At 51.4% G+C, this 17,607-nt stretch overlaps 1 protein-coding gene across 1 annotated transcript; it reads left to right on the plus strand.

Annotated features, from left to right (window-relative positions):
- Positions 1-7,734: 7,734 nt before the first annotated feature.
- Positions 7,735-8,682, plus strand: LOC135461012 (olfactory receptor 14J1-like). The gene has a single exon (XM_064737996.1). It carries the CDS (start codon positions 7,735-7,737, stop codon positions 8,680-8,682), a length of 948 nt encoding a protein of 315 aa, XP_064594066.1.
- The last annotated feature ends 8,925 nt before the right edge of the window (positions 8,683-17,607 follow it).

The following is a 17,607-nucleotide window of genomic DNA, read 5'->3' on the forward strand; positions in this document are numbered from 1 at the left end:
ACCTTTGTTTTTTTCTGCGTGACCGTGGGGAAGACATGGGAAGGTGGGATGGAAAACGCACTTCTGTCCTGGCAGCACGGGTGCGTCCGCTCAAGGAGGGAAACACAAATCAAGGAAACTCCAGTAAAGTGAAGGTAGCCTCAACCTCCCATGACCGAGTTGCTGAGTAGGATCTGTCAGATCCCCTGGAAGGTACCTCTACCATGAATACCCAGGGTTAGAGGGGCCCTGCCTCCAGCCAGCTAGAGGCACCAGAAAACTGGATTTTCTGGACGGTGTGGATCTGATGGCCTGGCACATCAGAACCACAAAAGTAAGATGCTTTATTGATACTGGTGCTCAGTGTACCCTGATACCATCGGGACATGTGGGGGCAGAACCTGTTTCCATTGCCGGGCTGACGGGGGGATCACAGCAATTGACCCTGTTAGAAGCCGAGGTGAGCCTGACTGGGAAAGAGTGGAAAAAACATCCTATTGTGACTGGCCCAGAGGCCCCGTGTATTCTGGGCATAGATTTCCTCCTGAACTGCTATTACAAAGACCCAAAGGGACTCAGATTTGCTTTTGGCATAGCTGCTGTGGAGGCAGAAAACATCAAGCAGTTGAACACTTTGCCTGGACTATCAGAAAACCTGTCTGCAGTAGGACTCCTGAAGGTGGAAGAGCAAAGACCACCAATTGCCACCTAGACAGTGCTCCGCCGGCAGTATCAGATGAATCAAGATGCCATGACCCCCATCCACAAAATGATCCGTGAGCTGGAGAGCCAAGGGGTGGTCAGCAAGACCCACTCACCCTTCAACAGCCCCACTTGGCCTGTGCACAAGTCTGACAGAGAATGGAGATTGACTGTGGACTATCGTGGCTGGAATGAAGTGACTCCACCACTGAGCGCTGCGGTGCCGGACATGCTGGAACTCCAGTATGAGCTGAAGTCCAAGGCAGCAAAGTGCTTTGCCACCATTGGCATTGCTAACACATTTTTCTCCATTCATTTAGCAGCAGAATGCAGGCCTCAGTTTGCTTTCACCTGGAGGGGAGTGCAGTACACCTGGAACCGACTGCCCCAGGGGTGGAAGCACAGCCCCACCATTTGCCATGGACTGATCCAGGCTGCACTGGAAGAGGGTGAGGCTCCAGAACATCTGCAGTATATCAATGACATCATTGTGTGGGGGAACACAGCAATGGAAGTATTTGAGAAAGGAGAGAGGATCATCAGGATTCTGCTAGAAGCCAGCTTTGCTATCAAGAAGAGCAAAGTCAAGGGACGTGCCTGAGAGATCCAGTTTCTGGGAATGAAGTGGCAAGACGGACGGCGTCAGATTCCCACAGAGGTCGTCAACAAAACCACCACGATGTCTCCACCAACTAGCAAGATGGAAACACAAGCTTTCCTGGGTGCCATAGGTTTTGGGGAATGCAAATTTATTATTCCCAAATAAAGTAAGATTGTGAGCCCTCTTTAGCTGCAAGAAGAACGAGTTCCACTGGGGTCCTGAACAGCAACAAGCCTTTGCCCAGATCAAGCAGGAGATCACTCAAGTGATTGCCCTTGACCCAGTCAGGACAGGACCAGAGGTGAAGAATGTGCTCTACTCTGCAGCCGGGAACAATGGCTTGTCCTGGAGCCTTTGGCAGAAGGTGCCTGGGGAGACTCGAGGCCGACCACTGGGATTTTGGAGTCAAAGCTACAGAGGCTCTGAAGCCAATTACACTCCCACAGAGAAGGAAATCTTGGAGTCCAGGCTGCCTCAGAGGTGATTGGTACAGAAGCGCAACTCCCCCTGGCACCCTGACTACTGGTGCTGGGGTGGATGTTTAAAGGAATGGTTCCCACTACCGACCACACCACTGACACTACATGGAGTAAGTGGATTGCTCTTATTACACAGCATGCCAATATTGGAAACCTGAATCGCCCTGGGATTCTGGAGATAATTACAAACTGGCCGGAAGGTGAGAACTTTGGTCTTGCTAATGAAGAGGAACAAAAACCAGTGACACGGGCTGAAGAGGTTCCTCCATACAACCAACTGCCCCCAGAGGAAACACGCTACGCTCTTTTCACTGACGGCTCCTGTCGCATTGTAGGGATGAACTGGAAGTGGAAAGCAGCCGTATGGAGCCCCACACGACAGGTGGCAGAGGCCACTGAAGGAGAAGGTGGATCAAGCCAACTCGCTGAACTCAAAGCTGTTCAACTGGCCCTGGACATTGCTGAGAGAGCGAAGTGGCCAAAGTTCTACCTCTACACTGATTCATGGATAGTAGCCAATGCTCTGTGGGGATGGCTGGAGAGGTAGAAAGAGTCCAACTGGCAGTGTAGAGGAAAACCAATTTGGGCTGCTGATGAGTGGAAAGACATCGCTACCAGAGTAGGGAGGCTACCTGTGAAGGTCTGCCATGTAGATGCCCATGTACCCAAGAGCAGGGCCAATGAGGAGCACCAAAAGAATGAGCAAGTAGACCAAGCTGCAAGGATAGAGGTGTTGAAGATAGACTTAGATTGGTAATGTAAGAGGGAGTTATTCCTAGCTCGATGGGCCCGTAATGCCTCAGGCCATCAGGGCAGAGATGCCACCTATAAGTGCGCGTGAGACCAAGGCGTGGATCTAAACATGGACAGTATTTCACAGGTTATCCATGATTGGGAGACGTGTGCTGCCATCAAGCAGGCCAAGCGACTGAAGCCCCTCTGGTATGGTGGGCGGTGGTCCAAGTACAAGCATGGGGAGGCCTGGCAGATTGACTATATCACACTGCCCCAGACACGCCAAGGCAAGCGCCATGCGCTGACCATGGTGGAAACCGCCACTGGATGGTTGGAGACCCACCCTGGGCCTCATGCCACTGCCCCTAACACCATCCTGGGCCTGGGAAAGCAAATCCTGTGGAGACATGGTGTGGGAGGATCGTCGTCCATTTGTCCCAGGTGTCCACAGGGCTGGGTTTTTACCTAGGTACAGGCAGTCATTTGGTGAGAGGGGAACTCCCACCAGGCATGTTGAGAGCAGATCCTCTACGCTTCCCATGGCCATGCAAAGATTGTCTGGCTTTAATGACTTTGCCAAAGTGACCCAGATGTTTTGTTTTGGCTGAGGGATAATCCAGCCGGTGGTCACTTGGATACAGATGAGGGCGCTGATAAAGACGATGGCAATGGTGGCACTGGCACTGCTGCGGGGTGCCCTGGAGGGTATCGCAGGAAGAATCATGCTTCTTCTTTCCATAGAAAGGAGAAAGCTAAGGTAGTTTTCACTTGTGGATGGTAAAAGCACACATTAGTTGACTTATTTTAAGACATTCTTAAATATTCTTAAGTTCTCCCTATAGCTCTTACCAACTCCTCCCAGTCACTCCCTTCACTTTCTTAAGGAAAGTTTGAGGGAGGGGAAAAAGGAGTAGTTTCAAGAGGGGAAGGAGGGAGGGGTAGGGATAAGGGGTCACTGGTAGAGGGATGGAAAAGGGAGGGGTGTGTCTGCATTTGAGATTGACATGGATGTTATCAGTGGGATATATCTACGTGTGATGAATGTCCTTGCCACAATGTTTGGATATGTGAATTTCTTTTTTCTTCATCTCCAAGAGAAAGCTGCTTCTGTGGCATGGTGGGAGAGGGAACTGACTTCCTGTTCATTCGAGGAGTCGTCTTCAGATCTGTGGTCTATGTAGGGACTGATAAATCTTCTGGGAATCCACCGGGGTCCTGTATCTGTAGAAACACAAGCATATTCTGTCCCCCATATAATGAGAGGGTATGGCCCTTCAACAATTTTAGATTAATGATTCTGATCAAGTACTGGTGGTCTTTCTTTGAGGTGTGTGTACGTGTTGTTATGAAAGTGCCTTAAGACAGGGGGGTTTGGTTCATTTTTGAGAGCAATTCTTGAAATATATATGATATTAGAATTAATGAAATTCAAATAATGTAAAGTACTTTGCACAGTCTCTCTTGTATAGAGAGAGCCGGGGGCTATGTACAAACCACAAACGGGACGGGACTGCTGTGGAACGTGCCTTGAGCTGTTTTATTTTTCAGCATCAGTCTCATTACATGGTTGCGACAATGGGAAGATGCCAGCAGCTCACATCCCAAGCAGCAGACCAAGAACTTAATAGTACAACTTACTTTATAAATTTTTTGACCAATCACACAAAGCAAAGGCATATTGACAGCAGTTCTATCCAACCACTATAAGCACACGTACCTTTCGTTAAAACAATGCTTGCCTATTTCTAATACAATACCTGCTTGTAAGCCTTAAAACACAATGCACAGAGCTCCATTAATAGGCTTCAAACTTCCTAATATCTTGTTAGAAAAACTTTTCTGTATCTTAGGGAGTTATTCTAGACAAGCGTTAATACACAGACCATTGTTCTATTTGTCCTTACTTTTCTACTTTTTGCATAATTTTTCTGCTGACCTATCTCATGGCTACTGCTTAGCTCTAATCACAGTTCTGCTGTCTCTGAGGCCTGCCTTTTGCAGCTTCCCCAAAACTCTCTGATTTTGTGGATTCTCACACTGAACACAAGTTCAGCTATTTTAAATCAAATGCTCACTGATGTAGATAGTATTAGACATGGCACACTGCAAAATAGAGCTGCTATAGATTTTTTGCTGTTAGCACATGAGCACAGGTGTGAGGATTTTGAAGGAATGTGTTGGCTGAATCTCTCTGGCCAGTCTGCATCCATTCACAGGAACTGAAAAAACTACAAGATAACATGAAAAAATTAACCCTGAATGACTGGGGCTTGGATGAACGGTTTGAGGGATGGGGAATAACTGGATGGTTGAAAGACAAAATAAAGACAGCTTTGTTATTACTAGAAGTCATTCTTATATTGCTTTGTATTATTCCATGCCTAAGGAAATTGGTGACCCAATTGGTAGAAAATACAGTGAAAAGGGTTTGGCTGGTGCAAGAAGAAGAAGGGGGAGTTGTAGCAATGTATCTGAACAACTTATGCCACACTGTGCACCAGCCATACCACTTGTAGTTGTTCTTATCAGAGTCCTCTGGAATTCACCAAGGTTACTAAGACATAAACTGTGCTAAATGAAGAAAGAGGAGGCTGAGAAACAGAATACCAAGACCTCAAGAACTCGATAATAGAGGACTGAGAACCACCTGAACTGCAACCAATCACATACTCTGAGAAGTGCGTGCAGAACACAAGGACAACACAGAGGCACCAATGATGAAGAGTGTGATCAGCGTGTGCAGTAGGGTTAGAATGTATAAATAAGTGCATAATAGAAACAATCAATGGCTTCTGTTTAATGATATTGGTTAGATATACGGGAGTCCTGTTTTCCCACAATGGGTGCCTGGGAAAGAGGGATGGTTCTTTTCCGTAGAATGGAAAACACTGAGGCAGGAGCAGGAGACAAGTGACCCTTGCAGGCCTGGGGCCTCATTGCCTCCTTGTCCCTGCTCAGCAGCCTGGCAGGGGCCGCCCCATGCTCCTGCCCTTGCCATTGCACATCCCCACATGCCAGTGCCCATCCCGGGAAGAGCCCTGAGCAAGGAGGGAGGGACAGGATCTGCCTGGCCAGGGGCTGGGGCTCAGGCCTTGGCCCTTGGCATTCCTCAAACACATCCAGGTGTGCTCAGCACCAGAGACACCTTGGCCTTGTTTGTCCCCAGCTGTCATCACTGCCTCCAGTGTTCTGCTCTAACTGGAACCTGGGGACACTTTCTGAGTTGTGTTCCTCAGTGGGACCCATTAAAACGTCAAGGAACTTTGGAGTTTCAATTTAATTTTGAGTTCTTGAGAAGTTTTTGACCACTCTCTCAGGGACTGAGTCTGATGTAAACAACACCAAATCCCCAAGAGGCTCATTAAAGTCCTTGTGCTGTGTCTGTGCTGCTGAGCTTTAAAGGAACAGCTCTTGCCAGGTCCAGCTCCTCTCCCAGCCCAGCAGGGCTGAGGGCTCTGCCTGCAGGCACTGAGAGAACAGGAGCCAGGCAGAGACAGGCTGAAGGCAATCAGGATTGGGAAGACATTGAGCTGAGACTTCACTTGGGGAAAGATCTTCCCAGCCCTGTGCATGGTGAGTGTGTGGGTGCAGGGCCATGTCCCCTGTGCTCCTGGAGGGATCTCCTGAAGGCAGCACACCCCACAGCCTGGGGGATGTGTCAGGAGGACTCTCCCAGTTTCTCTGTGGCACTGGAGGAGGAGAATGTGCTCCAGTGCAGGGCTCCCCATCTATGGGGACTTGTCATGAGCTCATTCAGGGCTGGGGTTTCCTGCTTGGGTCTCTGTTTCCTGAATCTGTGCTCACACTTTTCCCTGGCTCAGCTTGGTGGCAATGGAAACTCAGCTGGGCTGGGCAGAGCAGGAGCTGAGGCTCTTAAATGGTCACCCTGAGGATTCCTGGGAGCCGCAGCAAGTGCCTGCACCTGCCCAGCCTCCAAATCCATGCAGCATCACCTTTCCATGGTGCCCAGGCTGGGAGAGCTGTTCTTTAATCCCTGCAGGGCCCAGCAGCTGCAGGGCAGGGCTGGCCCAGGGGCTGGGCTGGGCTCGGGCAGCTCTGGCAGGGAAGGAGCCCGGGGCCACAGGAGCAGCTCGGGCTGGGACAGCTCCAGCAGCAGAGCCGTGGGCAGGGAGGGAGGGAGGCAGTGCTGAGGGAAGCCCTGCTGCAGGGCACATGTGGCACCTGCTGGGCCTGCCCTGCAGGGCTGACACTGCCGTGAGCAGCACAGCTCTTGTGTCCCCTCGCAGCCAGCACAGCCCTCAGCCCAGGGGCTCGGGGCCCTCAGTGCCTCCTGGGCCGGCAGAGCAGCCCCAGAGATGAAGGGCGTCTCTGCAGCCATGTGCCCATTCCCTGCTGACCAGGGCCTGAGGGCCACTGTCCTGCCCTGCTGCTGCCTGGCAGGGGCTGGGCAGGGCTGGCCAGGGAAAGGCTTTTCCTCAGGCCCGGCTCTCTCTCTCTCCTTGCCTTGCCCAGGTGCTGCTGGCATTGCTGAGGGGCTCTCTGCAATGGCAGTTCCAGCTGCAGGGCCAGGCCCAGCCCTTGGGCTCCTCCTGTGCAGGCTGAGCACAGCAATGGGGTGTCCCAGCTCCCTGTGCCGGGGCAGCTCTGGGAAGGGCAGCCTGGGAGGCTGGCAATGAGCCCACTCTCCTGAATCTGGGAAAGGCAGGAACCACTTTGTGTGCCAGGGATCCTCTGCTCTCGGCTGTGTCTCCTGGCTGTGCAGGGTAACGCAGGAGTGGATTTCAGAAAGGTGCAAGTGCAGGGCAGCTGGAACAGTAGAGAGGGAGAGAGCAGCTCCTCTCAGTCTGCACTAAGCCTCAGACATTCTGCCTGACTCCCTGGACTCTCTTATTCCACAGTGCAGCAGAATCGCTTGTTCTGCCTTCTGTTATCCCCATCCCTTCACCCAGGCAGCTCCTCTGCCTTAGAACATTTTCTATCCAAGTCCCAACACCAGGACTGGCCCCTGCCCTCACTGTTCCCCTGCACTGACAGGGTATCAGGGCTGACTCCCAGGTGTCCTGCAGGCCAAGGTCCAGCTCCACACACAACATTGGCCAGCAGCAATCAGGGCTCCAGCAACAAAGGTGAAGGAAGGTCTCCTAGACATAGATGGGGGGAGGTGTTTAGCGGCAAGAAAGGGTCTATGAGAAAGAGTTTTGACTTTTCTGGAGAAACCTCCTCTCAGTTATCACTGTGATTCCTTCTTCAAAAGGTTCCAATGTCTGGAGACAGCAAATGTCCAACAGCAGCTCCATCAGCCACTTCCTCCTGCTGGCATTGGCAGACACACGGCAGCTGCAGCTCCTGCACTTCTGCCTCTTGCTGGGCATCTCCCTGGCTGCCCTCCTGGCCAACGGCCTCATCATCAGTGCCGTAGCCTGTGACCACCACCTGCACACGCCCATGTTCTTCTTTCTGCTCAATCTGGCCCTCAGCGACCTGGGCTGCATCTGCACCACTGTCCCCAAAGCCATGCACAATTCCCTCTGGGACACCAGCACCATCTCCTACTCAGGATGTGCTGCACAGCTCTTTTTTTTTGTGTTTTTCATGTCATTAGAGGTTTCCATCCTGACCATCATGTGCTGCGACCGCTACGTGTCCATCTGCAAACCCCTGCACTACGGGACCCTCCTGGGCAGCAGAGCTTGTGCCCACATGGCAGCAGCTGCCTGGGCCAGTGCCTTTCTCAATGCTCTGCTGCACACGGCCAATACATTTTCCCTGCCCCTGTGCCATGGAAATACCCTGGGCCAGTTCTTCTGTGAAATCCCACAGATCCTCAGACTCTCCTGCTGCAAATCCTACCTCCGGGAACTTGGGCTTCTTGTGCTAAGTGGTCTTCTATTCTTTGCTTCTTTTGTGTTCATTGTTTTCTCCTATGTGCAGATCTTCAGGGCTGTGCTGAGGATCCCCTCTGAGCAGGGACGGTACAAAGCCTTTTCCACCTGCGTCCCTCACCTGGCCGTGGTCTCCCTGTTTCTCAGCATTGGGTTTTTTGCCTACCTGACGCCCCCCTCCATGTCCTCCCCATCCCTGGATCTGGCCCTGTCACTTCTGTACTCGGTGGTGCCTCCAGCCCTGAACCCCCTCATCTACAGCCTGAGGAACCAGGAGCTCAAGGAGGCCCTGAGAAAATTGATTGTACTGTATTTTCAGAAACATTTCCGAACCATTTTCTGATGCAGAGCATTCAGAATGTAACTCTTTAGAATCTCATCCTTTTTTCCCCTATGTCTCTATTTTTATTTGGTAACTTTTTCTACTATGGTTATGTTTTTTACAAAATACTGCAGTATTGCACTTAGCATTTCTACATTAATATATTCCTTCTTTTGAAATATCAAGACTTGCAAGAGGCTTTTTTCCTTGAGATTTAAATAAAAACAAGTGCTTGCCCTGACCTGTGTGCCCGAAATTCTTCCTGAGCCTTTCTCTGTCTCTGCAGGGGCAGTGCCTGTGAGCAGAGGTGGAGGGAAGAGACTCCACAGCAGCACAGCCAGGGACAATGGCCCTGGCTCTTCTCACATCTGCTCTGCCCAACTCCACCCTGTCCTTGCCAGCCCTGCTGTGGCTGTAAGGCCGGAGTGCTTTGGCAGCTTGGTCACTGTCCTGCTGCGTGTCCCTGCTGTGGCCACAGGCAGGGCCAGGCCATGGGCACTGCTGGGACACAGCTGGGCTCCAGCACAGCAGCTCCAGCAGCAAAAGGCATCTCCTGAGGGCAGGGCAGGGAGGCTTTGCTCCCCTCCACAGCTGCTTTCAGCAATGTGCTCCAGGAATGCCCTGGCACAGCAGAGCCCAGTGCCTGGGGCAGGGGGGGAGTGTGCAGGGGGGGCTCACAGCAGTGTCCTGGCACAGCCAGAGCTCCTGGCACGGACCTGAGGCAGCAGCAGAGCAGGGCCTGGGCTGTGTCTTTGTTCTGGGGCAGCCTGGGAAGGTGCCCCAGGGCAATTGTCCCACACCAGCCCCTGCAACCACCATTGCCAGCACTGGCCTCTTCCCACCTGCCGGAGGTTGTTTGTCCCTGCACGGAGGGACACCAAGTGACCAGGCCAGCAGGCCATGTTTGCTCTGCGCTGAGGAGATCTCAGCAGTGCATCGTGTGTGGGTGGGGAGATGAACCCCAGTGAGCACAAACACCATCAGCAGCACCTGGGGCTGGCACAATTCCAGTGGCACAAACAGGGCCTTGAGGCCACTTCACTCTGAGAGTAACGTCCTCTGGGAAAACACCTGGATTGTTTGCTGGGTTGTGGTGAGGACTGCATAGAGAGAAATACCCCAGGCAGGGAGGCTCCAGGAAAAAATGCTCAGGGCAGCCATGGACTGCACAGATAGACACTGGATAGAGTGAGGGTCTGTGGGGAGAAATCAGAGCTGCCTCCCTTCTGAACCAGCCCGAGGACCTGGGCAGGGCTGTGCTGTGTTCTGGGCACTGACCTGGAAGTAAGGGATGTGGAAAAGGCTTTTGGTTTCAGGGCTGTTGAGAAGGCTGGACAGCGTCACTGTGGGACCTCTCTCAAACCCCTTGGAAAGGCCAGAGCCATCCCAGAGGGTCCTGGGCACTTGGGATGGGCAGACATGGAACCAGTCTGCAAACAGGGCAGGGAGGGGCACTGGGAGAGTCACAGCCTGCTCAGGCTCAGCAGGGAAGGGGATGTGGCAAATCCTCCTGCAGACATTCCAGGCACTGGCAGGACAGGGCAGGGACTGCAGAACCCACGTGGGAGGGAACAGGAGGGGATGTTGTGCGCCCAGAGTTCAGCCAGGCCTGGGACAGGGTCTGCTGTGGTCTCCTCAGAGCCAGACTGGAGAGAGCTGGGCTGAAGGAGTGGAACATGGGCTGGGTGGGAGTTTGGCTGAACAATGAGGGTCAAATGTCATACATGGTACAGAGTCCTCTTGGCAGCCACACCCTGGTGACATTCCTCAGTGACCAGCCCCTGGCCACCACTGTGGAATATTTCTATTATCTCTACAAGGGCATGAAATGTACTTTCAATTCTTTTGTGGATGCTGCCAAATTGCAGGGAGTCTGTGACTGAACTCATCGAACTCATCTAGTTAATGGTGACTGCAAAATGTAATTGGGCAAGATGACTGAGTTGGGTAAATGTATCTTGCCATCAGGCACCAAGCAAGCCACAAGAAAGGGCAGAAAAATCTCATGCATCAGAAGAAAGGCAATTCAATAGGGAAAACCCCAAATCCAACCAAAAACTAAAACCCCCAAATCTAATCAAAAAACCCAAAACAAGATCCACCCACAACAACACAAAAACCTCACAAACAAACCCACCACAAAAAGAAAAAAGGCCACAGAGAGAAGAAAAGCAAGTTCACAGGAAATCTCCTACCAGAAGAAAATGTTTGACCACCTTGTGGCAGGACAGGACTATCTGTAGGTGCTGTTTTGAAAGAAAAACGTCTTAAAAAATAAATTAATCACCTATTTCTCTTGTCCCCCCACTTCTCTCAGTTGATTGCTGATCATGGTGTGACATGGAATGGAACATCCCTTGGGTCAGTCCAGCCCAGCTGTCCCATCCCTGTCCCCAGGAACACTTGCCCACCCCAGGCCCATAGGTTGGGGGGGTTGCAGACGCCTCATGCGGGGCAAGCACTGAGACAGGGACAGGAGAACAGAACAACATTTACTCTTGTCAAGGACAGTAGAACAGAACAGCACAGCCTTGGAGAAACTGATTGAGGATGTATCTCTGGCAAACAGAAGTCACACAAAATGCAAGCAGGATGCCAGCTCAGCTCTGCAAGGCTGACAAAGCAGAAGTTATGCAGAACAATAATATTGCCCTTACTCAAAAGGGGGGATCAAGGAACAGCCACCTTAAAAGGACACTGGATGGTTAAAACAAAACCCAAAGAACCATGAAAGGATTTGTGATAAGGGGGTTCAACTATGTCAAATAAACTCAAAGGAACTGGGGATAGCTAACGGATACATAATCAGTGTGTGTGATAAAAACTCTGTTCAATCAATGCTTAATGCACTCCAATGGAGGAAGGATGGCCCAAGTGACCACCATACTGTAAAAAAGAATACTTGCTTTCAAATACTCTAAACTGTTCAGAAGTTTCTATCCAGTGGATTTCAGTATCAGTGGTGTCCTTGACTCCCTTATGCCCCACAGTTTCACAATGGCCCCTTGGTTCCATGAGGCCCTGCTGTAGAACAATGGACCCTTGGTTCCATTGGGTTCCATACTGTCAAAATGGCTTCCTTGGTTCTGCACTGCCACAATGCTCTCCTTGGTTCCACCAGGCCTTGGTGTGTCACAACAGCCCCTTGGTTCCATCAATTGCCAGAGTGTCACCCTGGTCTCTTGGATCTGCACTGTCACAATGGACAATTGGTCACAAGCAGCCCCACTGTGTCACCATGAATATTTGGTTCCATGGGGCCCCACAGTGTCACAATGGCCCCTTGGTTCCATGAGGTTCCATGATGTCACAATGGCCCCTTGGCTCCACAAGGTTCCATGATGTCACAATGATCTCCTTGGTTCTGGACTGAAACAATGGACCCATGGTTCCATAAGCTTCCATGGTGTCACCATGGTCTCCTCAGATCCACATTGTCACAATGGACAATTGGCTCCATGGCCCCTGCTGTGTCACAATAAACCCTCAGTGCCATGAGGTTCTGTGGTGTCACCATGGTCTGCCTGGTTCAACGAGGCCCTGGAGTGTCACAATGGCTGCTTGGTTCTGTGAGCTTCCATAGCATCAACAATGGTCTCCTTGTTTCTGCAGTGTCACAATGGACCCTGGTTCCATGAGGTCCCTAAATGTCACTGGTTTCCTGGGTTCCATGTGGCCCTGCTGTGTCCCCACAGCCCCTTGGTTCCATGAGTTTCTGTACTGTCACCAATGGTTCCTTTGTTCCAATGAGGCCCTGCTGTGTCATAATGGCCACTTGGATCCATGAGGTCCCACAGTGTCACCATGGTGTCCTTGGATCCACAGTGCCATAATGGACCATTGTTGCAGGTGGAATAGCTGCTAATAAAGCCCAGGGTAGGGAAGCAAAAAGGGCCTTTGCATGGAATGCACAGATGTTTAATTCAGCCATGCAGTGAGATGTTCAGGGTCACAAGGCAGGACTCCTGGGGGGAGTCTAGGTTTCTGTATCTCCAGAGGAAGGGGCTGATCAGTGCCATGGGGGCAGTACAAAGATGGGGCCAATGGAGGAACGGGGAGGGAGTGGCTGAGGGACACAGAACAAGGGGAAGGAGCCAATGGAGTCGAACAGCTTTTGAGGGAAGCTTCTTGTGTCTCCCAAACCCAGGGGATGTCTCTCAGGGTCTTAACAGCTGCAGAATGTCAAAATAGCCTCTTGGTTCTTTTGGGTTCCTCAGGATCCCAGTGGCCCCCTGGCTGCATGAGGCCCAGCTGGGTCACACTGGCCCCTTGCTTCCATTGGGCCCCACAGCATCACAATTGTCCCCCCTTAATTCCATGAGGCCGCGCAAAGTCACAATGAACCTTTGGTTCCATGAGTCCCACACTGTTCCGACAATCCTTAGTTCCATGGGGCTCTGTAGTGTTGCAGTGGTCCCTTGGTTCCGTGGTGCCACACAGTGCCACAATTGCCTTTGGCCCAACAGGGCTTCATAGTGTCCCAACGGACTCCTTCGTTCCATGGAGACACAAAGTGCCACAATGGCCCTTTGGTTTCTCAAGGCCTCAAAGTGTAGAAATGGCCTCCATGGTTCCATGAGGCCCTTCTGTGTCAAAATGGACTTTTGGTTCCATGATGCCCCAGAGTGTCATAGTGGTCTCCTTGGTTCTGCACTATAAGAATCCCCCCTTGGGTCCCTTGTAGCTCCACAGTGTCACTACCGTGCCCTTGGTTCAATGAGGCCTTGCTGTGCCACAAGGGCCCCTTGGTTCCATGTGGTCCCATTGGAGAACAATGGTCTCCATGGTTCCATGAGGCTTTGCTGTGTCACAATGGGCCCTTGATTACATGAGGCCCCTTGTGTCATAATGGTCTCCATGGTTCCATGAGGCCCTGCAGTGTCACAAGGCTGCCTTAGTTCCACGAGGCCCTGCAGTGTCACGGTGGCCCCTTGGCTCCATGAGGCAAAGCAGAATCAGAATGGCCCCTTGGTTCTATGGAGCACCACGGTGTCACCATGGTCCCAGCGGTTCCGCAGTGGTCCCTTAGTGTAACAATGGACCTTTGATTTTCCATGAGGTTCCTCAGTGTCTCAGTGGCCCCATGGCTCCATGTGGCCCCGCTGTGTCACAGTGCCAGGTGGTTCCATGAGGCCCCACAGTGTCCAAATGGTTTTCCTGGTTCTGTGAACCCCTACAGAGCCACAATGGACCCTTGGTTTCATGAGGCTTTGCTGTGTCACAATGGAGCCTTGGTTCCATGAGCTTTCACACTGTCAACAATTATCTGAGTTCCACAGTGTCACCCTGGATCCTTTGTTCCATGAGGTTCCATAGCATAACATGACCACCTTGATTCCAGAAGTTTCTGCAGTGTCACAATGGACCATTGGTTCCATGCAGCCCCAAACTCTCACAATGATCCCATGGCTCTATGAACTTCCATACAGTCAGCAATGGTCTCCTGGGTTGTATGAGGTCTTGCTCTGATACAATGGACTCTTGCTTCCATGTGGTTCCACTGCATCACAAGGGACCCTTTGTTCCATGAGGTTCCAAGTGTCACATCTGGATCCTTGGTTCCATCAGCCTCTGCTGTCACTGAATGTCCACAATATCAGAATATGACTCCTTAACAGTAATTTGGTGTTTAAGAGAGCATCATTTATTCAGGCCTGAGATCCAGCGGGTGATAACTCGTTACATAGACACATGATTCCACCACTGTATCGCTTATATATAGTCACTACATATATATTAAGATGTACCTATTTCCATAAAACCCATCCCCAGTTCCCTGATTCAGTCCTTGCTTTTTCTATCACTGCATTCTTGAGCCAGATGTCTTCATCTTCTCTTCCAACCATTCCTGTTGGGAAAGAAGCCCCTGAACGCCTTGTTTCTCTGCTGAAAGTTCACAGGCACAGTAAAAATTGAATTAACCCTTTTGGTATCAGCCCAAGGCTTTGTGTGGGCAGGCAGAGGCAGGCAGGAGGCAGAGCTGTCAGCAAAGGAAGGGCCCAGCCAGGTGGGGCAGCCGGGGGATGCCGACAGCCTGCAGGGACAGAGGCGCAGGGCAGGGACACCGTGGGACAGCCTGGGCTGCACAGGGCACAGGGATGGGCAGCAGCTGCAAGACAGCCCTGCCAGAGCCACCTTGGGCAGCACTTTGGCCATGGCTGCTGGGCCTGGGCCTGAGGCCGTGAGGGGACAAGTGACCCTTGCAGGCCTGGAGCCTCATTGCCTCCTTGTCCCTGCTCAGCAGCCTGGCAGAGGCCGCCCCATGCTCCTGCCCTTGGCACTGCACATCCCCACATGCCAGTGCCCATCCCGGAATGAGCCATGAGCAAGGAGGCAGGGACAGGATCTGCCTTGCCAGGGGCTGGGGCTCAGGCTTGGCCTTTGCAGTCCTCAAACACATCCAGGTTTGCTCAGCACCAGAGACACCTTTGCCTTGTTTGTCCCCAGCTGCCATCACTGCTTCCAGTGTTCTGCTCTGACTGGAACATGGGGACATTTTGTTTGTTGTGTCCTGACAAGGATCTCTTCAAAATACAAGAAACTTCCATGTTTCAATGTACCTGATTTCTTGAGGGTTTTGTGAGATCACAGAGCTGGATGTGATGGCACAAAGTAGGGTGTCAAGCCATAGAGCAGACTCTGCCATCATAGAGGGTGGCTCTGTGGCATCAGAGAGTGGGTTGTGACATCACAAGGTAGTTTTGTAACATCATAGAGCAGACTGTGACATCAGAGAATAGAGAGTGACATCACATGGTGACTTTGCGACATCGCAGTCTTCTGTGACATTGCAGCACTGTATGACATCACATGGTGACATCATAGAGTTGGCTCTGTGACATCACATGGGCTTTGTGTCATCTCTGGAGGCTTTGTGACATCACAGGGGCAGTGTGGCATCACAGATAAATCCATGTGACATCAAAGGGGGTGTTGTGATGTCACAAGGGTAGTATGATATCAAAGAGACAGCTGTGTGATATCACAGGAGCTGTGTCACATTCCAGGGGCTGTGTGAGGTCACAGAGTTGGCAGTGTGACATCACAGGGGCAATGTCACATCACAGGGGCAGTGTGAGGTCACTGGGCAGGTCACTCTGCCCCAGTCCCCCTCACAGCTCCCCCCAGAGCAGTCCAACCCTGCTCATGCACAGCGAGGTCCCCTGTCCCCCCGGCTCCCCCCGCCCCCGGCCCCGCAGCCTCCCCCAGAGGATGTTCCACGAGATCGACCCCAGAGCTTGACACGGGGACGGGGGCCGGGGTCCTGGGGGTGGCACAGGGGGACAGGGACCCCCGGCAGCGTCCCCGTGTCCCCCAGGGCCAGAGCCTGGGCCAGGGCTCCTTCACCCTGTTACGAACGAGGGCTTGAGAGCGCTGAAAAAATCCCCAGCAAGGGATCAGCAAAAACCAGATTTAATATTAAGGAACAGCAGCGCAGAGTTCCTTGGCAAGAGTCACTCTGCTCCTGACTGGACACTTCAGGCACACCAGGGAAACAAAGCAACAACAAAACCAAACCAAATCCAGGCAATCAAACCAGAAATGAACTAAGAACCGTCCCTGTGGTGTGAGACACAAGGACAGTGAGGGTAATGATAAAATGAATGTGGCCTAAAAGCTGAACAGAGCTCCAACTTAACAGGACTTAACCTTGACTGATAGCTTCAACTTCACAATTTAGCAAAAGAAAAGCACTTAACAGTACTTAACCTAACTTCCAAACTATGACTTTGCAATTTAACAGAGGAATAACATTTAAAAGTATTCAACTCTGCTTATAACTTATATTAAACAACTTAGCAAAAGAACAACTCTTAGCAGCATTTAACTTAACTTAGGCCTTGTGACTTAACCTCACTTACAGACCTGACTGACTCAGCTATCCAAGGCACTCCAACCCCTCAGAGAGCAGCATTTCTGCCACATTTCCCCAGCACAGGCACTCCTGTGTGCACACAGACAACAAAGAGTCAGTGCAAGGCACCTGTGAGAAATTCCCCTGAGGGCAGGCAATGCTCACTGTGGATCCTTTGGCATCTCCCCAGAAGGTGAAGGTGAGCCTGGAGGAGTGGGGGGATCGGCCCAGGTTCTGTCATTGTTGGGGATCCCCGAGTGCAGCAAACAGGAGAGTTCCCAACTGGGAGAGGCCCCACTCAGAGGGAGTCGCTGGCCCAGGAGTGTCACTATAGGACACAAAAGAACACAAGCTCACACCATTGTTCTCAAGGTGAAGAAAAAAGGGGAAGTTCATTTTCTGACTCCAACATTTATAGTTTTCCAAAAGTTACAGGGGATTGGAGGGTGACAGTGACACCTCTCCAATGACACTGGTCAAACCAACAGTCCATCACCTCTCTCCTCCTCCATAAATGCAAAACAATGAGTTATTTACAGAAAGTGTGTCAGAAAGTTCACCACAAGAATGTCATCATCAGAAGGTTTAGAAAATCTTAAAAAAGCCAGGGCAACATATCACCCTTTTCCATTTAAAAAAGAAAAAGAGAAAAGAATATGAACAATATGAAAAAGAAAACATGAACAATGTTTACTGTCCATTTGCGGAGGAATCATCAGAGCGATCACTCTCATCATCTGCATCCGAGTCATCACTCAATGATTCACCCGCTTGATGCCTTTCAGGTTGGTCACGGTTTCCATCTTGCTCATCAGCTGGATTCTGTCTCTGCGGTCGCAGGTCAGGGTGAACACATTTTGAAGGTACCCAGCGTACCCCAGTGTGTGTGGATACAAAAGCATACCAGCGCCCCGAAGCGATAAGGTCATAGGGACCTTTCCACTGTTTGGTGACTAAATTCTGTACCCAAACCTTTGCTTGAGGCAGATGTGCCTCGTCCGCAGCCTGCAACGAGAGATGGTGATTCAAAATGACAGGATGATTTGAGTTCTGCGGCACAGTGAGATGACTGATTGTGCACAAAGCTTTTG

Source organism: Zonotrichia leucophrys, unplaced genomic scaffold (genome assembly GCF_028769735.1).
Source record: "Zonotrichia leucophrys gambelii isolate GWCS_2022_RI unplaced genomic scaffold, RI_Zleu_2.0 Scaffold_150_111975, whole genome shotgun sequence".
Lineage (NCBI taxonomy): Eukaryota > Metazoa > Chordata > Aves > Passeriformes > Passerellidae > Zonotrichia > Zonotrichia leucophrys.